The 17,577-nt window shown below is 43.4% G+C and overlaps 1 protein-coding gene across 1 annotated transcript in view; it reads right to left on the reverse strand.

The window, feature by feature from the left end:
• LOC148775809 (ATP-binding cassette sub-family C member 4-like) overlaps positions 1-17,577 on the reverse strand; it is a 139,788-nt gene that overhangs the window by 111,620 nt on the left and 10,591 nt on the right. The window contains exons 5-10 of the mRNA XM_088842845.1: positions 14,300-14,389; positions 11,840-12,003; positions 10,583-10,708; positions 8,995-9,244; positions 2,521-2,622; positions 392-481 (exon numbers count right to left, since the gene is read on the reverse strand). Coding sequence (XP_088698971.1) covers positions 392-481; positions 2,521-2,622; positions 8,995-9,244; positions 10,583-10,708; positions 11,840-12,003; positions 14,300-14,389 — 822 coding nt within the window. The remainder of the gene's footprint in view (positions 1-391; positions 482-2,520; positions 2,623-8,994; positions 9,245-10,582; positions 10,709-11,839; positions 12,004-14,299; positions 14,390-17,577) is intronic.

Consider the following 17,577-nt stretch of genomic DNA (forward strand, 5'->3'; position numbering starts at 1 on the left):
ATTTCTCACTGCCACTGTATAATCATAAGAGATTTGATTTAGGTCATACCTGAATGGTCTATTGCTTTTCTCCACTTTCTTCAATTTAATTCTGATTTAATTTAATCCCAAACAGCTGTCACATAAATAATTTCTTTCACTGAGACATCCAAATTCCCCACAGGCAGTTTCTAACAGGGAAATGGGAAGCACCAAGAAGGAAAAGACAGTGTGCGTTTATCCTGATTTATTTCGCCATGAAACATTTTTGTAAAATGAAAATCCATGAACATACCTAGAGAGACACTGTTCTAGATACAGTCAATCCAAACACACAGATCTGGGCTTAATTCTGAGAATTTAACAGGAGCTGTGGTGTTGCATCAAACTGACAAAGACATCATTAACTTACCTTTCCTGCGCCTACAGGTCCAACCACAGCTAACAGTTCACCAGGTGTGACAGTAAAGGAAAGTCCTTGTAGGGTTGGGATCTCTGATTCCTACAAATTAAAGTCTTTAATTTAATTTACCCATCTTAATAAAGTAACACAAATTTTTTTAGAATGTCGAAAAGATAACAATAGTCAACATAATTGATATGCAAAATATAGTCCATATTTTTCCCTTTCCTATTTTAAGATACTGTGTCCTGGAGACCTCTTCATCAAATTTTATCTCTTTAGGGATTTGAGGTAGCTTTAGATCACTTTAGGAAGTTTCCATCTTTTTTCCAACTACCACACAACTGAACTCATTTCAGATGCTAGCAAAGTATTGCTTAAAATTCTTCAAGCTAGGCTTCAACAGTACATAAACTGAGAACTTTCAGAGGTATACGCTGGAATTAGAAAAGGCAGAGGAACCAGAGGTCAAATTGCTGACATCTGTTGGATCACAGAAAAGCAAGGTAATTCCAGAAAAACATCTACTTCTGCTTCATTGACTAAAGCCTTTGACTGTGTGGATCACAACAAACTGTGGAAAATTCTTCTAGAGATGGGAGCACCAGACCACTTTACCTGACCTCCTCTGTGCAAGTCAAGAAGCAACAGTTAGAACTGGACATGCAACAACAAACTGGTTCAAAATCAGGAAAGGAGTACGTCAAAGCTATATATGGTTACCCTTGTTGTTTAACTTTTATACAGATTACATGATGCAAAATGCCAGGCTAGATGAATCACAAGATGGAATCTAGAATTCTGACAGAATATCAATAATCTCAAACATGCAGATGATGCCACTTAATGGCAGAAAATGAAGATGAACTAAAGAGCCTCTTGATGAAGGTGAAAAAGGAGAGTGAAAAGAGTGAATGTTGGCTTAAAACTCAACATTCGAAAAACTAAGATCACGGCATCTGGTCCCAGCACTTCATGGCAAACAGAAAGTGGAAACAGCGACAGATTTTATTTTCTTGCGTTCCAAAATCACTTCAGATAGTGACTGCAGCCATGAAATTCAAAGATGCTTGCTCCTTGGCACAAGGGCTATGGCAAACCTAGACTGCGTATTAAAAAGCAGAGACATTACTTTGCCAATAAAGGTCCGCCTAGTCAAAGCTATGGTTTTTCCAGTAGTCATGAATGGATGTGAGAGTTTGACAAGTAAAGAAGGCTGAGCACTGAAGAATTGATGCTTTTGAACTGTGGTGTTGGAGAAGACTCTTGAGAGTCCCTTGAACAGCAAGGAAATCCAAGCAGTCCATCCTAAAGGAGATCAGTCCTGAATATTCATTGGAAGAACTGATGCTGAAGCTGAAACTCCAATACTTTGGCCACCTGATGTGAAAAGCTGACTCATTAGAAAAGACCCTGAGGCTGGGAAAGTTTGAACGCAGGAGAAGCAGGGGACGACAGAGGATGAGATGGTTGGATGGCATCACTGACTTGATGGACATGAGTTTGAGCAAGCTCCTGGAGTTGGTGATGCACAAGGGATTCTGGCATGCTGCACTTTACGGAGTCGCACAGATTTGGACATGACTGAGCAACTGGACAACAACAACAGAAATGCTGGAGTGGGTATTCATTCCCATGGACAGAGGGGCCTGGTTGGCTACAGTCCATGGGGTCAAAAAGACTCAGACACAACTGAAGCGACTGACACTTCACACTTCAGCTCAAAATATTAGATCTGGGTTTTCAAGAAAAGATGTATTTGTGCTCTATATCTTTTGTCTAAGGTGATCCTATTGTATAGCACAGGGAATTATATTTAATACTCTGTAACAAAACATGATGAAAAATAAACTAAAAATTAAAAGAATTTATATACTTTAAGTTCAACATGTGCTAATACACTGAAAGCTCTCTTGAAAATGAGAAAAAGAGCAACATGCCAAATACCTCAGGCTGATTTTACACTTAATCTCCATTCATTGCAAACCTTATCCCTGATTCCAAGAACTTTTATAATATATTCTAAGTAAATAAGCAAATCACATTTTACAGTATATGTAAAATCTCAAAATTCTCCAATAAATCTACATCACAGTTGTCTTTTAGCAGTCATAATTTTGGAAAGCAAGGTTTCTTACCTTTTCCCAAGAAGCTGTAAAAGCTTGCACATCCACGATCATTTTACCATCTGATGGTAGCAGAGGGTAGCACTGTGTTATCTCATCAAGTAACAGAAAGTTCTACAGAAAAAAGCAAAACATAGATTGCTTATACTGCAAGAACAAAGCACAAACAAAACAACTGCTTCTCTGGAATTTGCAATAAAAAGTTTTATACCTATAATTTATACCTACCTATCATTTTACAACTGTATTTTATTAGGTCTTGGTTCACATGCGAAATGTTAAATAGTATATAGTATGTAATATACTATTATTATATGCACAACTGAGTGTATATATATATATATATAACATAGCACAAATACTCATATATAGAGTGTGTGTGTGTGTGTGTGTGTGCATAAAATAAATAAATAAGAGTTCCTGGCCATGAGGCTATCTTCGTTACTTTCTCAACAAGTGTACTGGTTCCTCTCTAAGAAGAAAATACGGCTTCAAACTCCAACACATTTAGAACCTGGACATTTTTATTGTTTTACTTTTGTGTTACCAACTGTGGTGTTGGAGAAGACTCTTGAGAGTCCCTTGGACTGCAAGGAGATCCAACCAGTCCATCCTAAAGGAGACCAGTCCTGGGTGTTCATTGGAAGGACTGACGGTGAAGCTGAAACTCCAATACTTTGGCCACCTGATGTGAAGAGCTGACTCACTGGAAAAGAGTCTGATGCTGGGAGGGATTGGGGGCAGGAGGAGAAGGAGACGACAGAGAATGAGATAGCTGGATGGCATCACCGCCTCGATGGACATGAGTTTGAGTGAACTCCGGGAGTTGGTGATGGACAGGGAGGCCTGGCGACCTGTGACTTATGGGGTCACAAAGAGCTGGACACGATTGAGTGACTGAACTGAAGTACCAACAGTAAACAGGTGAGCTGATAGGAAATTATTTCATAAATACTACCTGAATCCCCCCCATGTGCCAAGCACCATGCAACACTGCTAGAACACAGAGAGGAAGGCCCTTCCCAGGCCATCAGGAAGCACGTGGCACAGGACAGGCTGGGAACACAAGACCAATGACAGAGACTCTGAGCGCAAACCCTGGACTCAACGCTTTCCTCCTCGTGTGTGTCAAATCCGTATCACTGCTTGTCATTAATTATCACTTAAGCCATCATTCTAAAAAGAAAACTGTGTTAAGTTTCTATGTCCTAAAAAATATTTCACAAGCATCGTTTCACAATCACTGCCTCTTCTTCGTCAATGCTCTCTCTCCTCCACAGCAGGAATGGCTGCACCTCCCACTTCTTGTTATCTTCTACACTACTTGGCAGCTAACTGATGCACAGTAGTTGAAGAAAACAAAGTCTTATAAACTGCTACAAAGCTGACAAACACATAGAAGAAAACTCCCTCTTGCCTTGCAAATGCTAGATATAATTCAATGAGAAAAGCTAGAGCAATAGAGAAATTGAACAAACAACTTAGAACACTCCCACTCCCCAGGTCCCCAAAACTGTCAACAAGAAGCAGAGACTGCTGGCTGTCCTTGAAATCTGCTCTTGTTCTTCTAAGGTAACAAACCCTGGATTTAAGCTGCACGTGGCAGTTTGGAAGGAGGCCCTCTGTCTCCAGGCTCCCAAGCAGACAGGAGCAGCCCCGTGACTAAATCCAGGTCCGTGGAGAGTGACAGCAACCAGGACCTTCCTCCATCCCAGCCTGGGCCTTGGTGGCTGCCAGCAGGGCCAGGTCACATGCAGTGGAGTAACATAAGAAAAGAGAAAGAGTCTGGGTCCCAACACCACGGAGGTTCACACTAGCCATGAGACTAGTTACGGGGAGAGGTGTATCACCACATAAAAGATACATCCTAACCCCAGTTAGCTCAAAATGTGACTTTATTTGGAAATTTGGTTGTTGGAAATGTAATCAGTTAAAGTGAGATCACAGTGGAGTAGGGTGGGCCCTGAACCCAGTATGACTGGAGTCCTCATGAGAAATGCAGAGACAGATGGACACACAAAAATCAGCTACCTGATGATGGAGACAGAGGCTGAGGTGATGGCTTACAAGCCAAGGAACGCCAAGGTTTGCCTGCAACCACTCAGAGCTAGTAGAGGCAAGAAAGGATGCTCCCTTATCAGATTCAGAGGGATCATGACTCTGCTGACAGCTTGATTTCAGACTTCTAGCCTCCAGCACTGTGAAACAAAATATTCCTGTGGTTTTAACCCACATGTTTTGTGGTACTTTGTATCCGCAGCCCAGGAAACCCATACAGAGCCTCAGAAGGATCTTGCAGGAGAGAAAAATAAATGACCCCTGTAAGCGGCTTTAGCATGGGCACCTCTGGGACCCACCAGCAAACCAAATCCTACCCCATATGGGGAAAAACTGAAACAAGCATGTGAGGATGTTTGAGAAAGAAAACAACACACAAACAGTAATCTACTACCCTAAACATCCCGACACCCCATCTATCGTGCCTCAGAGTCATAAACGTGATTGCAAACTTCTACTTAAACAGAAGAACTGCTCAAAACTGAATGTGGAAACCCCTGTGCAGGAAAAGAAAGACAGGATCCTTGCATTTCTGTCAAATATCAGCTGGTGGAAGATGCTTTCCTTCATTCCTTCCTCCTCTCATCCAAGCTCACTGAGAACCTAACACTGAGCACAGTGACTCCTACCCACCCCGAGTCTGTGTCCACCAGGAGGCAGGATGGACGGACGGTGGTCTGAGGACACGTCTGCAGGTTTTCAACCACTGCAGCCTGAGTTCTCTCTCCCTACCACCATCGTCAGCCACGTTCCAGCCCCTCTGAGAGTGTCCACAAGCTTAACACCCACCAGTGACCAACCAGCACCTAAGTCCAAACTCCCCAGGCGACCTCTGCCTGGACACTCTGAGTACTGACTCCACCCACCCCTCTGGGCCCATCTCAAATACTAACCATACTGAAACAAGCTCAGCACATCCCCAGCTGGCACTGCCCTCCCTACCTCTGAGTCCCCTGAAGAATATAAAGTCACACAGAGGGGAGACACTACATCATTCATGCACTTTTACAGTCCCAACTCCAACTAAGACCGAGCCTTGCACAGTCAGCCCGTCAAGGGCATCAGCTAAAGGAAGGAACAGACTGCACGGTTGTTCAAACCACCCAACCACTGACTGCATGACTACAGCCTTACATAGTCTAAGTTGACATAGTAACAAGCAAAAGTGATGAGATAGGCTGGGACCTGGGAGCCTTTATGGGAGTGCTTGCACCTGGACAAATGTCTCCTTGAGCAACAAAATACAAAGAAGTCCTAAGAGACTAACCTGCACACATGCAAAGGCAATCATGAACAAAAACATACAAAAACACCACAAGCCAACTGGCATTTCTGAGCTGCTGGGAGCAAAGCAGGGAAATGTATATGATCTTGGCACATGGCACCTATAAGACGGTGGGCAGACCACATAAGTCACCCCTGTGGCTCAAACCACCAATCCTCCCCTACCCTCACCCCACTTAAGGAACCAGCCCACCCTTCTCAAAGAGTCAAGGGGGCATTAGTTTCTTGTTTCCATACTTTGTGCTGCAGCACAAGCCTCATAAAAGCCTTGCTTGAATTTCCTAGCGGACCTATTATCAACTTCTACTGATTAAAAAGACCAAGGGCCCTGGAGAGTAATATATGTGTTATATATCTGGTCTGCTGCTGCTGCTGCTAAGTCGCTTCAGTCGTGTCCGACTCTGTGCGATCCCATAATCGGCAGCCCACCAGGCTCCCCCGTCCCTGGGATTCTCTAGGCAAGAACACTGGAGTGGGTTGCCATTTCCTTCTCCAATGCATGAAAGGGAAAAGTGAAAGTGAAGTCACTCAGTCCTGTCCAACTCTTAGCGACCCCATGGACTGCAGCCTACCAGACTCCTCCGTCCATAGGATTTTCCAGGCACAGAATCAAATTCCAGTTTCAGCTTAAGTATGTAAAAAAGACATCGATACTCAATGTGTACACATTAGAATAGAAACACCTCACTTTCAAACAAAAAATAAAAGTATGCCCTAAGTGAAGGATTAAATGTATTGAGCACCTGTCCACAAACAAAACCTCTGAGGCGAACAGATGTCACAGTCTTCCAAGGCTTAAATGAGACCCCATTCAACACATGATCAGCTTGTAAAGGTGCCACAAGTGCTGGCTGGATTTTTCTCCAAGACTCAGTCTGATGAAAAAGCTGAAATTAAATGGCCAGCAGAAACACTCTCCGACATAAATCACAGCAGGATCCTCTATGACCCACCTCCCAGAATATTGGAAATAAAAGCAAAAATAAACAAATGGGACCTAATTGAAATCAAAAGCTTCTGCACAGCAAAGGAAACTATAAGCAAGGTGAAAAGACAGCCTTCAGAATGGGAGAAAATAATAGCAAATGAAGCATCTGACAAAGAATTAATCTCAAAAATATACAAGCAACTCCAGCAATTCCAGAAAAATAAATGATCAAATCAAAACATAGGCCAAAGAACTAAACAGACATTTCTCAAAAGAAGACATACAGATGGCTAACAAACACATGAAAAGATGCTCAACATCACTCATAATCAGAGAAATGCAAATCAAAACCACAGTGAGGTACCACTTCACACCAGTCAGAATGGCTGCTATCCAAAAGTCTACATGCAATAAATGCTGGAGAGGGTGTGGAGAAAAGGGAACCCTCTTACACCGTTGGTGGGAATGCAAACTAGTACAGCCACTATGGAGAACAGTGCAGAGATTCCTTTAAAAACTGGAAATAGAACTGCCATACAACCCAGCAATCCCACTCCTGGGCATACACACTGAGAAAACCAGAATTGAAAGAGACACATGTACTCCAATGTTTATCACAGCACTGTTTATAATAGCCAGGACATGGAAGCAACCTAGATGTCCATCTGCAGACGAATGGATAAGAAAGCTGTGGTACATTTACACAATGGAGTATTACTCAGCCATTAAAAAGAATACATTTGAATCCGTTCTAATGAGGTAGATGAAACTGGAGCCTATTATACAGAGTGAAGTAAGCCAGAAAGAAAAATACCAATACAGTATACTTCAGCATATATATGGAATTTAGAAAGATGGAATGATAACCCTGTATACGAGACAGCAAAAGAGACACAGATGTATAGAACAGTCTTTTGGACTCTATGGGAGAGGGCGAGGGTGGGATGATTTGGGAGAATGGCATTGAAACATGTACATTATCATATGTGAAACAAATCGCCAGTCCAGGTTCGATGCATGATATAGGATGCTCATGGCTGGTGCACTGGGATGAACCAGAGGGATGGGATGGGGAGGGAGGTGGGAGGGGGGTTCAAGATGGGGAACACATGTACACCCAAGGCGGATTCACGTCAATGTATGGCAAAACCAATACAATATTGTAAGGTAATTAGCCTCCAATTATATAAATTTTTAAAAAATGGCCAGTAGAGCCATGAATTGCAGACCTAGCACAGGTTATACAGGAAAGTTGATACTACCAAAAAGACTGACTTGCTTGTAGCGGGTAATGGAAAACAACCTCACAGACAGATTGTTACTAGATGTTAAAGTTACTGAAGACTTTTAGTGAGTGCTTTGAAGTTGAGATCTTTTACAATCCTATTGGAGTCATCCAGGGCCAGGACCATGGGTCCCCCTTCCTCACTTAGAGAAAAATAGAGAGACTTCTTGGGTTTATGAAGTCGTAATAAATCATTCATTTTTACAGAGCTGACTTAATCTTCATTTTAAACAGAAATACTTGAGCACCTACTGTGTGCCAGGCCCTTGTGTGACTACTTAGGGACATTTAGTTTATTTACCCTGACTACTTAGGGACATTTAGTTTAAAAGAGGAGACAGGAAGTATGGTCGGAATTACAAGTTTGAAAGGAAGAGCGCAGCTAGAGACAGGCTTAGACACTAAGTAAAATAATGACAGGAATAAAAATGTAGAGATCAGAAATCAACAAGAAAACATCTTTTGGAGGAAAAAATCCATTTGTACACACAGAGAACTAAGTGAATCTGAGGTCACTCTTCCTGCCCAGGGAACAGGGACTTCTCAGCAAGTTCCTCCCCTCCTGGCCCAGAGACGAATCCTAGTCACCCCAGGACTGTGCATAGTCACTGCCTAGTCATTCCAGTCAGCACAGCAGATGCATCTGTTCACTTCTCCTGCTTTTAGACATTTTAATCGTCCTGCAGCCATCACTGCACGTCAAGAGCCTGTGCTGCCGCCATTTATACTATCGGTCCTAAACAAGCGTGGATCTTACAGTACTTCTAATACACTTCACCTAAGAAAAGGGGAATACATACATCCTGGGAAGACTGCCAGCTTAGCACTGAAAGAGTTAAATCTCACCTAACTGGCACCCAGTGACACCACATAAAGGAGCTATTTTAGGTAAAATCTGCCTATAACTTAAAAAAGTTATTTGTCACCAAACCTTGATTCTTCGGATGCTGATGACGGCCTCTGACACCTTCTCGACGGCCATGGGGAAGTAGAGGGTGCTTGAGAACCGCAGAGCCTCGAACAGCGTCACCACCACAAACACTTGGCTGGCTGTGATCAGGTTGTCATGGAGCTCATTGCTGATGAAGGTGACAAAAATCATGATTTTGCTCACAGCAAAAAATGATGCCAAATTCATGCCTCTAAGGTAGGAACTTTTCAGAATCGTGGAAATTTCCTCACTGTAAAAAGAAAGTAGGACAAAGGTTTTATAAGAAGCATCAGCATACAAGACATGAATTCAGTGCCCTGTGTGAGTGGCCCCTTTCTAGGGAGTGGACACAGATTAACATAAACCATCCCTCACCTCATGGAGACACTACAAGGTGCACACCCAGGGGTCTGCCCAACACCAGGACCACACACTGTATCACCACTTCACTCTTTCAAGTAAGGGGAGGCTTTCTGTCCAATTTCAAACATTTCGGGTCAATCAGACTGGGTTTGAACATTCATTCAACAAACATTCTTAATCACAAGTCCTGTGCCAAACTCCTCACAGCAAGTCACAGCCTCTCCCCTCCAGGCGCTCATGAACTTGTGGGCGAAGAGAATTAGCAACCACAAAATTGGAGACAATCGACAGAGACGGTCATCACAGCCCCTAAGGGAGCCCAGAGCTGGGATATGTAACTCGGAGCAGTGGAGTTAGGACAAGTCACACACACATGGCCCTTGAGATGAGCTGGAGTCAGTCAGGCTTGGAGGCCAGAGTAGAAGGAAGATGGGCTCCACAAAGGTGCAAAGTGAGAGGTGACACGGTGGGGTCAGAGAAACGCTCACCAGATATTTAAATAAAAGATGGAAAAACGGTCTACACACATGAAGCAAAACAAAAGGGACAGTATTTTCATCGTTCCATTTCAAATGAAAAATAGTGATTCATGAGCTTTCATGGTGGTAAAGAATCCACCTCCAATGCAGGAGACACAGGTTCAATCCCTGGGTCTGGAAGATCCTTTGGAGGAGGAAATGACAACCCAGTCCAGTATTCCTGCCTGGGAAGTCCCATGGACAGAGGAGCCTGGCGAGCTACAGTCCATGGGTCACAAGGAGTCAGATACGACTGAGCGACTAAGCACAGCAACAACGAACAATAGTGGTTCATACACTTTGGCTCGATACAAGTATACCAAGTCTCTACAATCTCCCTGGTTATCAGTCATCAACATAAATTACAATTTTAGTTTGAATGTCATTGTCTCAAATACTATCTTAAAAGCATTGCTTATTGGGATTTGAGGTATCAAGAACTACTTAGAATTTCATTTCTATATAAGTAAGAAGCATACATATTTTTTCCTTTGAGAAGATGGCAAATGAAAGAGCAGATTAAATGATGTCTTCACTATTCTTAACCCTCCTGCAACATATGGGGGATGCAGTGAATAGTTAGCATTTAAGTTCTCCTTAATGTGAAGATGAACTTAAATACTTCTTTGGTAAGACAGCTAATGTATCCAGTAGAATAGGAAATAAAGCATGAAACTATGGAGTGATATCTATATATATAAACTTACCTTCTCAGTCTGGTAATAAGGTCTATAAATGACTTTTCCCAAGCATTCATTTTTATTGTTCTGATGCCAGTTATGACTTCACTCATGGTCCTGATCCTGTTGTCTGTGAGAGCTGCGGTCTTACTCCTGAGGAGACAGACATAAGAGATGAGCCTTCGTGACCACAGCCCAACTTTCCTCAGCAGCAGCAGCAGGCGTGGGCACAGGGGTGGGGCTAGGAACAAAATTATTCTCTACAGCCCTTTGCACTTAGAACATAGGCAGGTCCTACTCAAAGTACAAATGGAGAAAAAGGCTTCAGCTAGGAAGTCAACCGTTCAGTCCATTTGAAGAAGTAACTTGGAGAATGTGCAGCGTCGGCTAAGAAAGACCTGAAATGTATCAGATACAAACTGTTTGCTCAAAGAGGTCATGGTCAGGTAGGGAAGGCAGAGAGACACCCAGGAACACAGAGTCTGTGCTGTAACAAAATAGGAGAGAAGTTCTGGGGAGCAGTAAAGAGGGGACTGTTAATTCCACCAGGAAAGGAGAACAAGAAGAGCTTCAGAGACCTGGTAGCACTGGAACAGGGCCTCGAAGGATAGGGAGTATCTATCTATCTCTCCAGCAAAGACAGGAAAGGAAATTCCAAATAAAGAAAGACACCAAGCACAGAACTACACACACACAACAAGAACTCAGTGACCTCCAAATAGCACAACATCTCCATCACCTGACAACCACCCACCTCCAACCCTCTGGGACCTGCTTCAGTCTAACTCAGCAGCAGAAGGCTCTTCACCACCAGCCACTTTTCTGTCACATGTGCTGCTATGAATGTGGTGCTTCATAAACACACAATGAAGATCAGCCTGGCCCTTGGGGAGCTTATAACTTAATGCAAACATAAACATAAATACCTGAAAAGGTTCCAACACAAGCATAACAAAAATATATGTGGTGAGAAAAGGGCCTACAAGATTATTATTATTTAACAATATTTAAATAACTTGGACATGGGTAAATTCTGCTGACGGACACTCTGCTTGTTCAGATATGGTGCCAAGAGGAGCGAATGAATGCCTTCCCTGTTCCTGTTTCAGGATCAGCCTTCATTTTAAGCCTGGAGCGTCCACTGGCTAAGCCTGTAGGGTCTACAACTCATTCAAAGAAGAGACTAGAGAAGGCATTTGTTTTGTTGTTGAACAAAAGCATAAAGCAGACTGTGGATGTTCCAATTATGTATTATCAATATTTTTTAGGATGTGTTTCTCTTACCGGAGTGATGAAAACAACTTCCCGATGTAGCTTTGCAAAAGCAGAAGAATGATAAGAACAGCCATCCCAGCAAGACACGCCATTCCTATTTCCATCCAGAGCAGGGTGGTCACTGCGATAGCCTGCAGTGGCCCCACCCACAGGTAGTGGAAGAACATAGTTACCTTAAAAGAGAAAGACAAAACCTTCAGTTCAGTTCATTTGCTCAGTCGTGTCCGACTCTTTGTGACCCCATGAACCACAGCACGCCAGGCCTCCCTGTAAATAACTCCCAGAGTTTACCCAAACTCAAGTCCATTGAGTTGATGATGCTATCCAACAATCTCATCCTCTGTCACCCCCTTCTCCTCTTGCCTTCAATCTTTCCCAGCATCAGGGTCTTTTCTAATGAGTCAGCTCTTCGCATCAGGTGGCCAAAGTATTGGAGTTTCAGCTTCAAAATCAATCCCTTCCAGTGAACACCCAGGACTGATCTCCTATAGGATGGACTGGTTGGATCTTCTTGCAGTCCAAGGGACTCTCAAGAGTCTTCTCCAGCACCACAGTTCAAAAGCATCAATTCTTTGGCTCTCAGCTTTCTTTAGAGTCCAATTCTCACATCCATACATGACCACTGGAAAAACCATAGCCTTGATTAGACAGACCTTTGTTGGCAAAGTAATGTCTCTGCTTTTTAATATGCTGTCTAGGTTGGTCATAACTTTCCTTCCAAGGAGTAAGTGCTTTTTAATTTTATGGCTGCAGTCACCATCTGCAGTGATTTTGGAGCCCCCGAAAATAAAATCAGCCACTGTTTCCCAATCTATTTGCCATGAAGTGACGGGACCGGATACCACGACCTTAGTTTTCTGAATGTTGAGCTTTAAGCCAATATTTTCACTCTCCTCTTTCATTTTCATCAGGAGGCTCTTTAGCTCTTCTTCACTTTCTGCCATAAGGGTGGTGTCATCTGCATATCTGAGGTTATTGAGATTTCTCCCCGCAATCTTGATTCCAGATTGTGCTTCTTCCAGCCCAGCGTTCCTCATGATGTACTCTGCATATAAGTTAAATAAGCAAGGTGACAATATACAGCCTTGACGTACTCCTTTTCCTATTTGGAACCAGTCTGTTGTTCCATGTCCAGTTCTAACTGTTGTTTCTGATCTGCATACATGTTTCTCAAGAGGCAGGTCAGGTGGTCTGGTATTTCCATCTCTTTCAGAATTTTCCACAGTTTATTGGGATCCACACAGTCAAAGGCTTTGGCATAGTCAATGAAGCAGAAATAGATGTTTTTCTGGAACTCTCTTGCTTTCTCCATGATCCAGTGGATGTTGGCAATTTGATCTCTGGTTCCTCTACCTTTTCTAAAACCAGCTTGAACATCTGGAAGTTCACAGTTCACGTATTGCTGAAGCCTGGCTTGGAGAATTTTGAGCATGACTTTACTAGCGTGGGTGATGAGTGCAATTGTGCGGTAGCTTGAGCGTTCTTTGGCCTTCCCTCTCTTTGGGGTTGTATAAAAACCAATAAGGACAGAGTGTAGAAACAACATGCTCTAAAGGAACAGACAGGAACCTAAATAGAAATGATCTCACTGGGTTTTAAACCTGCTAAAGCAGAAATCCAAGTGTTCACCCCAGATGGCGCTGTTCCAGGGCAGCACAGGGCTGACTTCAGGGATGTCCCAGGAGAATCACAGCAGCAGCAATGGAGGAAGATGTGGATTTTGTCCACAACACAGATGAGCTCAGGGCTTCCCCAAATCCCCTGGGATCCCCAGCATCCCAGGAAAGCCTGTATTATGGTACCTACTGCTCTGTCCAGTAATAACTTATGTGTTTACCTCCCTGATATACTGTGGCTTCTATAGGGCAGAAACTAAGCTTTATTCATCCCTGAAAGTGGGTAGGGGCCTTACTTCATGTCTGATGAATGAAAGAGAAGTGTCTAGTGCAACACAGATCTGCCCAACAGCTACAACGTTCTGGGTCATGTGATCTATGATTAAGGTCAGTGGAAAAAAGAGTGTGTGGGGACAGCAGATAGGAGGCTGTGTCTGGGGACCACCCACTTGAAGGCTCCCTATGCAGCAGGCACTGAGCAGGGTGCAAGGGAAGAAACAATCCCTGACCACCAGGCCTTCATCACCTAGAGGAGGAGGAAGACAGTTCAGCAACACCCACACCACGTGCCAAGAAGGGCCGCTCCAGGAGGACCCCTTAGGACACTACCCAAGCTGGGCAAGAACACTGCTGCCTATTTATTATTAGAAAAACAAAGCTCTCACTTATGAAACAATACATATAATTACATCGAAGTTGCACACGGAGAAGTGAAAGTTGGATAAATAGAACCTTTGTCTTACATTCTCAACAGAACCCTGGCTGACACCAAACCCTGGCACCTGGCATCCCAATAAGCTGAATGCAGTGCGAAGAACAGGAAATGGAAGAGGATCCCTCGGGGGCAGCTCACCTGGTCAAACCTGTTCACGTCGTTGGACAGCAGGTTGACTATCTGGCCTGTGGTGGTCTTCCCCATGGCTGAGCTCCTCAGGCGAAGGGCCTGAAATGAGAGAGGGAGGCAGAGATCTGGATTCCTAAGGTAATACCAAGTCATCTTAGAACATAACACAATGGAGCATGTGTTCTGGGGTCCTGAGTGGTGTTAGAAGGAGCAGGATGACCCCTGACAGCAGGGCTCTAGGGACCCTTGTTCAGACTCTAACTCCTCAGTGTGGCGGCAGCCCCAATTTCAAGGACAGCAAAGGGAAGAACAGAAGGCAGAAGCAAAATCCAACCCCTGTTTCAGTGAACTCGGACCTGCTTGAAGGTTAAAGGGTGTAGGTTTAGACTTAGGAGCCAAAGGACTAATGCTAAAGCTGAAACTGCAATACTTTGACCACCTCATGTGATGGGTTGACTCACTGGAAAAGACTCTGATGCTGGGAGGGATTGGGGGCGGGAGGAGAAGAGGACAACAGAAAATGAGATGGCTGGATGGCATCACCAACTCGATGGACATGAGTTTGAGTGAACTCCGGGAGTTGGTGATGGACAGGGAGGCCTGGCGTGCTGTGATTCATGGGGTCGCAGAGAGTCGGACACGACTGAGCGACTGAACTGAACTGAACTGAACTGAAGTAATTTTTAGCCAGATTAGATGAGACTGGAGAGGTTGCCTTAGGAAAGAAATCTGGAGACTTGGATTCAATCATTCATTCTGTGGGTGACAATATTTAAACACTGTGGGCTTAGTTTCCTCACTCTGAAATGAGCAAGTATAATGTTCAAAACACTGTTCCTATGAGGAAACTGTGGTCTTGATGCCAGTCTGCTGATTTTACAAAAAACACAACCCGTGTGGCTCAATCCCTTTATTTAGTAAGAAAAATGCCCTAGAGATCTGAGGAAGCTGAAAAGACACCAGGAGCTGCTTCAACAGACCACCCACTGGAGCCACTGATCCAAACAAAATGTCAAACTTAATAAGAAACTTTCCTTTACTCCTCAAGTTAAAGAAGAAAACAATGATCAAGTGAGAAAGTAAAATGATTCAACCACAATGGAAGAGAACATGGAAGTTCCTCAAAAATTAAACATGACATGAGCATACAATACAGCAATCACACTACTAAGGATATACTCAAGAAAACTAAAAACACAAACTTGGACAGACAATCCGTACACTCATACTCACAGCAGCAATGCTCACAGTAGCTAAAAGGTGGAAACAACTGTCCATTGACAGATGAGCAAACACACAGAATGTTGTATAGATCCATAATGGAATATTATTGAGCCTCAAAAAGGAATTAAATTCTGACCTGCCACAACATGGATGAACCTTGAAGACATTGTGCTACAGAACATAAGCCAACACAAAATGACAAACACTGTATGATTCCACTTACATGAAGTACTAAAGAAGTAGAATGGTGCTGGGTGTGGGGAGAGGGGCTGGGGAGTTAGTGTTTAATGGAGGCAGAGGTTCAGTTTGGGAAAAAGAAAAAGTTCCAGAGGTGAATAATGGTGATGGCTACACAACAATGTGAGTGTACCTAATGTCACTAAATGCTGTACTTAAATGTAGTGAAAATGGTAAACTTTACGCTGGGTGTATTTTACCACCACCACAACAAAAAAACAATGATCAAAAGCCAAAGGTAATTTTACCAAGGCTATGGAAATGTATTAATCAATAAATGGCAAGTCATTTTTATATGCGATACCTCCTTCACAATCATTCAAAATTCAGCTGCAAAAAGCACGAAATGCTGAATGGGCCATTTTAGGAGTGGAAGATGTGCAGCCTTAGAGACTTCCTGGAGACCTGCCCCAGCCTGGAATCCATGGTCAGAACAAACTATGGCTACAGGCTTAGCAGCCACTTCATTGCTAATGCCCAATCTGATTCCTCCCCAGGACCAGGGATCAGGAGGTGGGGCCTGAGCATGAACCACAGAAGTTCAGAGGGGCCTTTCAGAGCTGCTCGGCAGCACCAGCTGAGCCCTAAAGAATCAGCCTGCCTGTAACCTGAAAAGAAGTGTCTTGTTTCTGCACCCCAGCAGCACTCTAGATGCAAGGCTGTGCATGAGGAAATTTGTCTTTTCCAGGTTTCTGGAATTTCAAGTTATGTCTATGTTGCTGCTGCTGCTGCTAAGTCACTTCAGTCGTGTCCGACTCTGTGTGACCCCATAGACAGAAGCCCACCAGGTTCCCCCATCCCTGGGATTCTCCAAGCAAGAACACTGGAGTGGGTTGTCATTTCCTTCTCCAATGTGTGAAAGTGAAAAGTGAAAGTGAAGTCGCTCAGTCGTGTCCGACCCTTAGCGACCCCATGGACTGCAGCCTACCAGGCTCCTCCATCCAAGGGATTTTCTAGGCAAGAGTACTGGAGTGGCTTGCCATTGCCTTCTCCGATGTCTATGTTATAATCCCCGTAATTCCCGACTTCATATAGGGCCAACATTTAGGTAAAAGCAAGGCAGTTAATGAACTTCTTGGGAGATATTTACATTCACATAAGCCAGTGTGCCAGGTCAGATCACTTTTCCCAAAGGCAAGATTCCAAAGTGTGGTGGGAAGAGGAAGAAACACAGGTAGACAATGGCTCACCTGTGCAGCAAAGAGTGAGCTTTGACTAAACCATCACCTCACACCTAACTTAAGGTTTCACAACACAGTTCAGGTAAAATTTCGCATTATGAGAGTTAAGTATGACCTGGAAAGACAGACATTTAGCCAATTTGTGGGGAAATCTGAGTATACATCTCCTAAATGGTTAAAGATGCAACAGAATAACAAAGATGATGATAAACGACAGAGAAGACCTCTGACTGCAGTATGCAGGCACAGCTGCAATTGCCACATCACCCAGAAGGAAAGCAGCTCAGATGCTGTTGTCAGACAAGACAGTGAGATGCCAGGTCCCCAGTTTCACACAATCTTGAAAAGTACAAGACTCTGCTGAAGGAAAGATGAGGAGAAGACATCTCACTTTCTGCTGAAAAAAGTATTCTGAAGAAGCAGAAGTTCTAGATAAGCAGCAACCAGGTAAAAGAAGCAATATGTTCAATTTAAGCTGTTTGGTTTTATCTTTCAATGAGGGCTTTATTTATTAATAAAAATTGAGTATGTTCAAGGTTACAACATGATACCTTGGTATAAATACACACTGGGAAATAATTACTGTAGTAAAACCACTTAAAGTGTCCACTACCTAATATAGTTATCCTATTTAACATGTGTGGT

The sequence above is a fragment of the Moschus berezovskii genome, chromosome 13 (assembly GCF_049115385.1).
Source record: "Moschus berezovskii isolate FMDL1 chromosome 13, NW_MosBer_1.0, whole genome shotgun sequence".
In the NCBI taxonomy this organism is placed as follows: Eukaryota; Metazoa; Chordata; class Mammalia; order Artiodactyla; family Moschidae; genus Moschus; species Moschus berezovskii.